The following is a 12570-nucleotide window of genomic DNA, read 5'->3' on the forward strand; positions in this document are numbered from 1 at the left end:
GGGGCGAGAACCGAGGGTGTGAAGTACTCAGGTCTGCACGACCCAGGCGCACCCGGCGTGGAAGCCAGAGCCCACGGGCGTGCTGACCTCAAAGCAAAGTCCCGCTCCCCCTCCCAAATAAAGAGGTGCGAGCGCGTTGTGGGGTGGTATTCTGTTTTATGTTTAAAGATGGATTGTATCTAGAAACATTTTTCACGAGTGCTGTTTTAAGTTAATGAGAAGTTGGGTGGGCTTATTTTCTTACAGAGGTAAACAGCCTGAAAATTTGAAATTAAAGTGTACATAGACTTTTCTGTATGAGAATGGGGTTATTTTCTAGACTCAATTAAAGCATTGTTGCTTAATATTTTAATTAGAATCTTCTTTCCCAATACTTAACATATCAATCACTTTTAATTAAGTTGCTATGAATAGTTCCTCCTGCCCATTGTCTTCAGCTTTTTTCTCTCTTCCCAGTTGGGTTTTTTATATTGGTTTTCTTTGACAGTGTTTTTTGGGGGGCCTGGGAAACCAGGACGGTGGTAGGCGGCCTGGGAGACGCGGGGTCTGGGGGGGCCCGGGCCCTCACCTTCTGCTCCTGGCAAGGTAACCTGCCCCGGAGGACAACACGAGGATGTCTTTGCCCCGGCTGGAGCTCTGCTTACCTGGCAACCCAGTTGCCTTGGCTGTCAGGGCTCAGAGAGCCGAGTACCCCCTTAATGAGAGAAGCAGAAGCATTTCTCGAGTTTGCACGTCGCGATCTGCATCTTGCTACAGGGCTCTAGTTTCGCCTCCGCCGCTCGCTGTGTGGCCTTGAGCAGGTTTCTTAGCCTCCCAGGCCTCAGTTTCCTGATCCATAAAATGGGAATCATAGTCTCTACCAGGATTGCTAGAGGCTGAGCTATATGTGAAGTGCTTAGAATAGTTTCTGGCTTTTGCACGTTTATTAAACTTTTTAAATTTCAGTATAGGTTGCGGGCTTGTTGCATTTGCTATAACTGATTCCTTATTCCGGGGATTGTTCTCGCTTTCAATCATATATTTCTAGTTTAATTCCCCTGTGATCAGAGAACACACTTCGTATGATTTCATTCCTTGGACATGTGTGGATGCTTGCCTTGTGAGCCAGCATATGGCCTGCTTACCAAAACGTCCATGTGCACTTGAAAGTTTGTGTGTTCTGCAGTCGTTGGATATAGTTGGATATACTGTTCCAATGTCAGTCGGAGTGGTTAACTGTGTTACTGAATCTGCTTTTCCTCTCCGGGCGTGTGCGTGCAGGCGAGGCGCGCCCCTGCTGGATGGGTCCGTTACTGAGAGAGCTGTGGTCTCGTTATGATGATGTATCTGTCTAATTCCCCTTTTAGCTTAACTTTTGCTGTCTGTATTCAAGGCTGTGTTACTAGATTCATATAGTTTTAGGGCTGCCTTCCTAGTGAATAAAACTTTCGTCATTATAAAAGGCCATTATATGTGGACTACCTGTCCTTCGTCTCTGGTAGTACTTTTTGCCTCAGCGCCTGCTTTGTGTGATAACTCTGCTTTCTTTGGTTTACTGTCAATGGATAGACTCTGTCATCCTTTAATTTCAACCTCTCTGGGTCCTTATAAAGTTTGTGTCTTGTGAATGTCATGTGTTGGGTTTAGCTTTTTTTAAAATCCAGTTTGACACTCTCTGACTTGTCACCAAATTGTTTAGTCCACTTACATTTATAGAATTACTAACAGTGTAGGGTTTATAGCGAAACTTTTGCTACTTTTCCAATTTGTCCTACCCTTTGTTCATCTGGCCCTCTTGCCCTGCTTTCTTTTGGAGTCATTAGATATTTTTTTTAAAACACCATTTCCCCTTGAATATTAGATTTATTATTTTTATATTAGATTTTTAAAGTTATTTATTCTTGTAATGATCTTTATTTTTCTAGAATTACAATATTTGTGATTTATTATCGTTTTCTTAAATTGGTACTTTTACTTGCTAAATAATGTAAGGATCGTGCAAGCACTTAACTCCACTTACCTTCCTCCCATCCTCTTACCACTGTTATAAATTCCTCATTATATATTCTGTAACAGTGTATGTCTTCAAGACATTATTGTTGTTGTTTAAATAGTCAATATCCTAATCCCTTTATGTTGCCTTCACTTTTGAAAATGTTTTCATTTAAGTAAGGAATCCTAGGTTGGCAGATTTTTTTTTCCAGCAGTTTGAAAATACCCCTGTTCTCTGGCTTTCAAAGTTTTTGCTGAAAATCCAGACACAAGTTTTATTATTTCTCCTTGATAAGTTATGTATCCATGCCCAGCCGGGATGGGTCAGTGGTTGAGCATTAACCCATGAACCAGTAAATTGCAGTTTGATTTCCATCAGGGCACAGGCCCTAAATGCAGGTTTGATCCCCAGTAAGGGAAGTGCAGGAGGCAGCCCATCAAGAATTCTCTCTCCTCATTGATGTTTCTCTCTCTCTCTCTCCCTTCCTCTCTCTGAAATAAAAAAATTAAAACTTTAAAGAAGTTATGTGTCCTTTCTCTCTGGCTGTCTTCAGAATTTTCTCTGGTTTGAGCGATTTGACTATGATATTCTTTGGGTTTGGTTTCTTTGTTTCTGTTCCATATGCAGTTTGCTGAGTTTTATGAATTTGTGGGGCTGAGGCCCAGGGAGCTGAGGCACAGCCAGGCTCCACGAGCGGTGGGGAGGGGCAGGACACGCCCGGCACGCTCGTGGGGTGTCGGGCCACTCTATGCTTTTTTCTTTTCTTTTTTTAAATATATTTTATTGATTTTTCACAGAGAGGAAGGGAGAGGGATAGAGAGTTAGAAACATCGATGAGAGAGAAACATCGATCAGCCGCCTCCTGCACATCTCCTACTGGGGATGTGCCCGCAACCCAGGTACATGCCCTTGGCCGGAATCGAACCCGGGACCCTTCAGTCCGCAGGCCAACGCTCTATCCACTGAGCCAAACCGGTTAGGGCTATGCTCTTTTCTTGTAGTATTTGTTGTTTTCTTTTCAGCAATCTTTTTCGATCTTGGCTTCAGTTTGGATTTTTTCAATTGACCTGTCTTCAAGCACCAATCCTGTCTTCTGCTGTGTTCATCCTTTTAAATGTATACAGTGAACTCTTAATTTCAGATTTGTGCTTTTAACATTTTTCTAAAAAGAAAGCTTTATTGAGGTATCCCTTATAATAAAGAGGTAATATGCAAATTGACCATCACATGCTCATACAAGATGGACGCCCCCATGTGGTCATAAGATGGCCGGCAGGGGAGGGCAGTGGGGGGGGACCAGGTTTGCAGGGGAGGGCAGTTGGGGGCAACCAGGCCTGCAGGGGGGGGGCAATTGGGGCAACCAGGGGGGGGTGATCAGGCAGGCAGGCAGGTGAGCGATTGGGAGTCAGCAGTCCTGGATTGTGAGAGGGATGTCCAACTGCCGGTTTAGGCCTGATCCCACAGCAGTTGGACATCCCCCAAGGGGTCCCAGATTAGAGAGGGTGCAGGCTGGGCTGAGGGACACCCCACACACACAAATTTTGTGCACCAGGCCTCTAGTAATTTATAATCTGTAGAGAATTCACTCATTTTAGGTGAAGAAAACAACATGATTTTTAGTAAATTTATCATGGAACAACTATTAGCATAATTCTTTCTTTGCTTTTTTTCCTTTTAAGAATATATTTTGAATGACATTTAGTTTGAACTTTAACTCAGGCACATCACTAACTTTGCCAATCAACCTCTCAATACACTGATTATCAAAAACTTTAGCAAGGCAGAATTGCCCCCTTCAATTTTTTTAAGGTATAATTTATATACCATGAGTTGACCCTTCCAACCTATACAAGTCAGTAGTTCTCAGTATCTTCACAAAGTTGTACAATTATCACCATTATTTAATTCCAGAACGTATTCATCACTCCAAAAACAAACGCATACTCACCAGCAGTCACTCATTCTTTCCTCCCCTGGTTCCTGGCAAACACCAGTTTACTATCTATCTCTACACACTTGCTTCTTCTAGACATTTCACATAAATGGAATCATACAGTATGTGGCCTTTGGTATCTGGCTTCTTTCACTGAGCATTATGCTCTCAAGGTCTTCACATTGCAGCTTGTATCAATTTTTTTTTAATGGTCCAATAGTATACCATTTTGGAGTATATCATTTTATCCATTCATGAGTTAATGGCTATTTGGGTTGTTATGGCTATTATGAATGACGATGTCATGAGTACCCATGTACAAGACATATGGATGTAAGTTTTAAATTCTGGTTATAAACCTAGGAGAGGAATTGGGGGCTGTTTTAAGCTTTTGAGGAACTGCCGAAGTGTTTTACAAATCAACTGCACCATTCTACATGGCCATTGGCAATGAGTTTTAATTTCTTCACATCGTTGACAATTTATAATTACCTGTCTTCTTGATTGTAGCCATCCTAGAGGGTATCTCTTTGTGTGTGGTTCTGATCTACATTTCCCTGATTAAGTAATGTTAAGTGTCTTTTATGTGTTTAATAGTCATTTGTATATCTTCCTTGGAGAAACATCTATTCAAATCCTTGCTAATTTTTAAAGCGGGGTGTCTTTGAGCTGTAGGAATTCTTTGTATAACTGGATGCTAGACCGTTTTCTACAATCATATTAGAACAGTTCCATTACCTCCCAAAGAGACCGCTTGTGCCTGTTTGAGGTCAATTCCCACTCTCACCCTCAGTGCCAGGCAACCACAAAGCTTTCTGTGTTTTGGGAAAGCCCCTCCCTTGTGAAATTTTGTCTCCTAAATGTTGTGCAATTGAGATTTCACTCTGCCTTTTGGAAGCCCTTGGCTTAGCTTCTAGAATGTCATGTCCAGCTCTGGAGTTCAGCAAATGTCTTCTGAGAAAACCAGCCATGTATTTGGGGTGTCTCTGGTTTCCAGTGTGCCCTATGACCAAGACTTGCGGTTTTTTTCCCCAGCAGAGTCCCTCTGCATGGCCCAAATCCGAACCTCAGTTCCAACAAAAGCCCCCAGAGGAGAAAATGGCCAGACTATCAGTTCACCTCAGAAAGACTTCCTCCCCTGAAATCCCAATTCAGTTAGTCTTTATTGCTTCCAGTTTTCTGGTGTTTTAAATTTTTTATTTTGGTGTTTTAAATCTTTTTTTTTTTCCTGGTCATTGCAGCAGGAGTGTTGTGTTGCTGTAGCCTACTATATCCTACCCAATAATTACTTTAAGCGTCAAAATCTTTGTATCTTCAGGCAGGTTTCCTTTCCCTCCCCCTTCCAGAAACATTAGCTATTCGGAGACATAAATTCTTCCATGTGAATTTTAAAAATCCATTTATCTAGTCTCCCCCCCCCAAAAAAAAACCAACTTGAGATTTTGTTGGACAATATATTGAATTTACCAATTACTTGAGACAGAATTAAAATTCTTATGCTTTCAAGTTGTCCATCCATGAACATGGTACACCTATCCATTGAACAGATTTCTATTAGGTCCTCTAATATTTTGTGCTTTCCTTCATAAAGGAATTGTACATTCTTTATTAGATTTAATCCTAAATATCTTACTTTATCCTTTAAAGCCCTTTATTTTTTTAGGGTGATGTTTGTTACAAATTCTAAAAGTGCAAAAAGGAATGACACTTTCCCACCCACTTTCCTGCGTCACCCAATTTTCCTCCAGAAGAAACCAATGTTACTAGATTATTAATTTTAATGTGGTAAATACTAGTATACTAGAGGCCTGGTGCATGAATTCATGCATGGGTGGGGTCCCTAGGTGGGCGCAGGGCACATGGTGGGCCCTCCGGGCAGCCCAGACATTCACGCTGGTTGTTGTGGGGCCACCTGGTGGCTGCTTTTATATTGTTTCTTCCTTGCGGAGCATTTAGAGAAGGGAAGCTGCCATGGTGCTCAATGCTGACTTCCAGGAGGCTGGCAGCGCTGTCGGGACCGGTGGCACTGGTCTGTTGGTGCCTGGTCCGTTCTCTGGAGATTGGACCTGTAGGACTACTGAGGGAGTGAGTGGCTGCCGCTGGCCTGGTGGGCCACTGGGACAGGTCGGTTAGCTGAGCGGAGTTGCCATTGTGGAAGCACACTGACCACCAGAGGGCAGCTCCTGCATTAAGCGTCATAGCAACCTGTTGTTCCAGTCATTCTGATCGGTTGGTCATTTATGCTTTTATATAGATAGTTATATTGATTTTTGTTCCTCATTCTTGTATCTAAGTAATCTGGCTGAATTTTCTTATTTCTAATAGTACATTGGTCTTGGATTTCTTTTATGTATATGCATTCACCTGCAAAGAACAATCATTTGGTCGATTCTTTTCAGTGATTTTAATGCACTGGCTAGGATGCTGCTCTAATAAAGAAGCTATGGCAAGTAGCTGGAAATAGCCGTGATAGGGGGCAGTCCTGTCTTATTCCTGACTTTAATGAAAGGGCTTCTGTTTCATATTTATATATGAAATTTGTTGGGAGTTCTTGGCAGATGTCTTTATCAGATTTGTTAAATTTTACCTCTGTTCTATTTTGCTAAGAATGAGTACCATTACAGTTTTTATGAAATTATTTATGCACCAATTGAGGTCATATGGGTTTTCCTCTTTAATGTATTAATTGTGCTGAATCACCCACTCCACTCGTGGGGAAAAAAGTCTCAAATAAAACACTTTTACCCCAAATTATTATTTATTTTCATGAGGGGGGAGAAAAAAGAACCTTTAATGATAGTGAAAATATACTTTATTTTAATACAATAGCTGCCAGCAATATACTGGGTCCAGAGACAAAAGAAAAATACAAGCATTCTTCAATAGGCTCTCATTTGCCTTTTCAAATAATTTTAAAGGAAATACTCCAATTCTATTCAACATTATGACCTGGGGAGTTGAAACATTTTTCCATAATAAAAATATAAATTTGACAGTCCCAACATTTGATACTTTGTAAAGAATGGAATAAAAAAGCCCACATAGTATATAGATAATGAATGCTTCCCTCTCTTTGAATCAAATACTATTACAGCCAGTATAAGAAATTGGTTGCTCAATCAACTTGATGAAATGTGTATCAAAATGTTCATGAAAAAAATATGTATTTCTTATCATGTTTACCTTGTAGATATTTTCTAAATGGATATTTTAAATGCACAGAAATAAAAGCTATTTACATGCAACTCTGGAGAGACTCAAAACTCAACAGAAGTAAAACTGCCTAAATTCTAGAGTTGATCAATTTAGGGTAAGAGTATGTGTCAGAAATGTCTTAATTGTATACAGATTGCTCAGGGGCTTAAAGATAAGTTGTCTAAACTAAAGTTACCAAGAAAAAAATGTCTTATGTTAATTTCATCACAAGTCACCAATCCTAGTAAAAGAAGTAACAGAGCTGTATAGAAAACCTGCATTTACTCTTTCTTTTTAAAGGAAGTCATCAACTGAAATGGAGAACTTTCCAACTGTTGAACACGAGAACTTCACAGAATCCCTCGGGAAACAGAGCTTCCACTCAGACCCTACTCTCCTTGTTGGTTTAAGTGAAGGGGGAAATGATTCAGTGATTGCTGAAATAGTGACAGATGATTTCCATGATATAACCCATACACCACATGAATTGTCATGTAAACTTTTATTCCCAAATCTTCTAAGATGTAAGCTATAATCTTTGTACAAATATAAGGTGGGGTAAAAGCATTTGCTGGGATCACCCTATTTACTGCCTTTTGTCCATTTGCCAATCTCAATTTCATGAACTCATTTCCCTGATAAAAGCAATGAGGCCTTTCTACAGAGAAAAAACCATTCTGCCTTCATCAATGTTGTAACAGTCCTACCTGTTCCTTGGACATTGAGAGGGATGCATCATGGGATACATTTTTTTAAAGAGAGAGAACAATCATCGGATACATTTTTCAAAGATAGAGAATAAATATTCAAGGTAAAAATACTTCACAATTGAGTTTTAGACTGTATTTTTCATCATTCTATGTATTCTAAGGAATGATGCTCTTTCCTCATTCGCTCTCTATTCCACACCACCTAGTCCACCATTCACTGGAAAGAACAACACCCCTTCTTTTGACTCTTTCTCACACTCTAAGCTCTGAAGCAAGGTTCAATATTACCCGGATGCCAAGTTACCACTATTTAAAAATAGGGACAGTGATGATGGCTGTCTGTGTAGTGGTGGCAGATGTAACATTTCTACCCAATGAAGCTAATGCTATAGAATTTCTCAATAGGTAACCTGTAGTAGTTCTTCCTGGAACCAGATAAATCAGCATCCAATATTAATTACACAAAAGGTGGGTGCTCAAACTTTTGATCAGCAATAGAGAATTTTAAGAAAAACAAAGCAAAAAAAAAAAAATCTCCCTGAGCCAAATAGATACAATATGGAGCTTTACTTATCTTTTTGTACTAATTACTGGTGCATTAAAAAGAAATGCAGTATGCTTATAAAATTCAGGTTGCTTCCATACAGCCAGTGCTTACTAAACGTTAGCATATCAAAGGGAGGAATCATTGCCATTTTAAAGCAATATACTTAACATTTCCAGGAACAGCCTATGAGAAATAGGCTTCTTAAACAAGTAAAAAAAAAAATTACTGAACGTTCTGTAGTAACAACCCCGTCCAGAAAGTCCAATTGAAAAAAAATGAGTAAATAAACAGCAAACTTGTTTTGTTTTCACTAAGCCCATCCTCCCTTGTTAGAGCACAAATAATTCCTGCTTTAGAACTTCAATTTAAAAAACAAACATGCAGAATGCTATTCCTCAACGTGGCTGCAGAAAAAATGTAATGGAAGGAAACACAATGGCTGACATTAAGCAAAACTGCTGTAAATACGCACTCACCATAACAACTATAATTTAGTCCAAAAGGCGTAAGCCCAAAGTCTAACAGTAAATAGGGGTGGATGGAACAGCTGCTAATCTGTGTGTTTTGTCTTATTTTCAATATAGGATGGAGAATGGGTTTTTTGGTTTCCCACATAAGCTTTAGAAACAAAATTCTATTTGATATTTTGACAAACCTTAATTTCTGTGTTAATTTTTACCTTCCTATACATTGTACTGCTATAGCTAAGTCAACTAAATAGTAGTTTATGTAGTGTTGCTCAAAAGATCTACAAACAGCAAGATCTATGCTGACCTAAAAAGGAGCGTTTTAAAATAAAGAAAGCAGTAACGTTCCAAATGAATGGCACTGGGCAAAGTACATTAGCAAACACCACACCGAGACAGGTACAAGGTGCCCGCTGGTTTAGTTTATGTGGATAAGATGCTCAATAAAAGATTGAGAATATTATCCCTCCTCTGAACTTTTAGCTTCTACATAGTGTCAGATGTTATCATTGGTGTAAAGAATAAATGCTTTTAGGAAACGTGAAAATCCATGTACAAAACAGAATAGCAAAATCTGTAGTGACTTCCTGTGGAAGGCTCTCTCCTCTGGTGGTAAAACCTTTAGCATTTCTCCAGGATAGACTAAACTGAAACAGAGGGTTCTGATACAGTAGCAATCCTTTCATATACTCTTACTAAATATAAAATTCCAAAAATACATAAATATCCCTTGTACCATGCATTATGCACCAGTTTGGGGCTGACTGATGAGGTCATGCTTACTAGTTTTAACAGTTAAACATTGCACCTCAAAAGTCCTGCCATCTATACACAGTGAAAGGACAAAATGGGGAGGGCTCTAGAGATAGGAAACTACCTCTAAAGTAAAAAGTTTGTGATGAACTGTCTCCAAATTAGAAGAGAGGAGGATATGGGTTAGGGGAGGTAGGCAGGGTAAAATAATTTTAAAATAATACTGCTTAGGAGTGTATGTTTAAAGATAGCTACTATACCTTATCTATCCTTTATCCTAATCTTGAATAACTGCCATACTCATGCAAAATAAAATTTCTATTTTATAGGAAGAGGAGCAGCCTGTTAGAAAAAGCATATTCTTAACCAGGAAGCGATGTGAAGCCCTCTCTCATAAGTGCTGTTTTACTTGGTCAGTCTTTTGGCTACATCATTATATGCTATTTCAACCTCCTTATCACTGGGGCAGGTATTGGTGAACTCGTCCCTACTATAAGCATTAGTTAAGTATCTCCAGATGCCAGTCATTCTTTTTGGAATATCAAAGTTGCGATATTTTTTGGCCACCACCTGAAAGACAAAGAGATCAAAAGTTAACATTTATTTTCCATGTTAATCAGAAACATCTCTAGATTTTAAGGAAAACTGATTTTGTGAAACTCTGAGAACTCCTTCTATATGAAAGAAAGCTTAATGTCCTCTATACCAGTCTACCAATTTCATCAGAGAGGGGGAGAATGAAGTTAGAAGTCACCTTCAATCTAACTAGAATCCTATATAATAAAAGGCCAATATGCAAATTGACCAAATGGTGGAACAAGTCGCTATGACATGCACTGACCACCAGGGGGCAGACGCTCAATGCAGACACTTAGCCAGAAGCTGAGCTCAGGGCTGGCGAGTGCAGTGGCGGTGGCGGGAGCCTCTCCTGCCTCCGTGGCAGGGCTAAGGAGCAGCAAGCCGAGTGGTAAGGAGCGAGGGGTCCCAGACTGCGAGAGGAATGTCTGGAGTGGGCCTAAGCCAGCAGGCAGACATCCCCTGAGGGGTCCCAGACTGCAAGAGGGCGCAGGCCGGGATGAGGGAAGCCCCCCTTCTAGTGCATGCATTTCGTGCACCGGGACTCTAGTTTTAAATAATGACGAGGACTGCAAACTACACCAGAGATTGAGAAATGTGACAGTGACTGCAAACACCTGCTCTGGCCATCCAGAGAGATGGCCATGGGAAATCCCTGGGCAGATACTTAAAACACAAACACACACACACACACACAATTTTAGATCTGTTTTCCTCTACCTCAACCTTTACTGCACAACTAGTGTTTATTACTATTCTATTTAGCAGTGTCTCATACAATACATGCTCAATAAGCATGTGTCCCTTGGATAGAAAAGGCCAGGTGATCACAGAGCAGAATCTGATTACATGTCAGTTAGCAAACTCCAATCCAAAGTTACCTGTTACATCTCTGAATTTTTATGCAGTCAGAGAAAAATGTAATATCCCTCTTTCTCACACACCTCAATTTTCAGACATAATTTCCATTTCATTAACTCTATGATGTGTAAGGCCTAAGCAGCGTTAAAGTACACTATTTGGGGGGGGGGGGGGGGTTCCAGTCATGTCAGAAGATCAGAAAAGTTTACGCACGAAGAAGTGCTTCTTAGTACATAGTTGACTAGGTCTAGTGGCAATGAGACACCACATCCTACAGGCCTACCTTCACAATGTGCAGTTTGGGCAGCAGGTTGCAATCAGCCAATGTCATTTCATTGCCATCCAGAAATTTACGTGTGGAACACTTAATGTCCTCCATGCTATTCTCATCAATTTCGTCAGGGAGGGGAGAATTCAGATATTCATCCAGTTTCTGCAGTGTCTTCAAGAGACCCCTCTCCAATGCTGAAAGAAAGATGGGAATACGATGAGAAGGGAGCCCACCCAAGCCCAAGGTAGAAGCATTACTTTCAGTCAGTAACCGTCAAATGCTCGCTGACACTAGCACAAAGACAAAACAGACAAGGTAGCCTGCCCTCCTGGGCCTACCTACATGGCGCAGGGGCGTGAGACAGATTTGTTCGGATAAATATAAAAACAAGCATGACAGTTTCAGACAGTGGTGTCTGTAAAATCTTGTTAATAGCTCAACAGCCCACATATGATACAGAGCATAGATGATGTTTAAACTGGAAAGATTAGCCATAGCTGGTTTGGCTCAGTGCATAGAGCGTCGGCCTGTGGACTGAAGGGCCCTGGGTTCAATTCCAGCCAAGGGCACATGCCTGGGTTGCAGGCTCATTCCCCAGTACGGGGTTTGCAGGAGGCAGTCCATCAATGATTCTCATCATTGATGTTTCTATCTCTGGCTCCCCTCTCTCCCTTCCCCTCTAAAATCAATAAAAAAATATTTTTAAAAAATAATAAAAATTGAAAGAGAGCATTCATCAGATTCAGACTGTTAATGTAAGAAACATTAAAATCCGTAAAGAATTTTTGTGTTTATTTGAGCCAAACTCACAAACATTGAGACAATGCTCTGGAGAATGGCGGTTTTTCACCAAACAGATTTTTTACTTTCGATTTTAAGTCCTACTCCCCTAAGAATATTTGGATTTTCACCACAAAATGTGTTGTTAAATCCCGGTGCAAACAATCTGAGCAAAACACCGGGAGTGTTTGCTCTAATGTTACACAGAAAGCCAAGAATAGCATATTGCACACTAACATGAAAAACAGAAGCCAGATTAGAGCTGAATTGAGGGTGTCTCTAGACCAGCCGCGGGCAAACTACGGCCCGCGGGCCGAAGTGAATAAAACTATTGAAAAAAAAAGACCGTACCCTTTTATGTAATGATGTTTACTTTGAATTTATATTAGTTCACACAAACACTCCATCCATGCTTTTGTTCCGGCCCTCCGGTCCAGTTTAAGAACCCACTGTGGCCCTCGAGTCAAAAAGTTTGCCCACCCCTGGAAGGGCATGTGGGAGGGTG

The 12570-nt window shown here is 40.5% G+C and overlaps 1 protein-coding gene across 1 annotated transcript in view; it reads right to left on the reverse strand.

Annotated features, from left to right (window-relative positions):
• Nucleotides 1–6699: 6699 nt before the first annotated feature.
• CLIC4 (chloride intracellular channel 4) overlaps nucleotides 6700–12570 on the reverse strand; it is a 47507-nt gene continuing 41636 nt past the window's right edge. Inside the window, exons 5-6 of the mRNA XM_015557195.1 lie at nucleotides 11298–11479; nucleotides 6700–10147 (exon numbers count right to left, since the gene is read on the reverse strand). Coding sequence (XP_015412681.1) covers nucleotides 9983–10147; nucleotides 11298–11479 — 347 coding nt within the window. The 3' untranslated portion in view covers nucleotides 6700–9982. The remainder of the gene's footprint in view (nucleotides 10148–11297; nucleotides 11480–12570) is intronic.

This window comes from Myotis davidii, unplaced genomic scaffold, assembly GCF_000327345.1.
Source record: "Myotis davidii unplaced genomic scaffold, ASM32734v1 scaffold149, whole genome shotgun sequence".
Lineage (NCBI taxonomy): Eukaryota > Metazoa > Chordata > Mammalia > Chiroptera > Vespertilionidae > Myotis > Myotis davidii.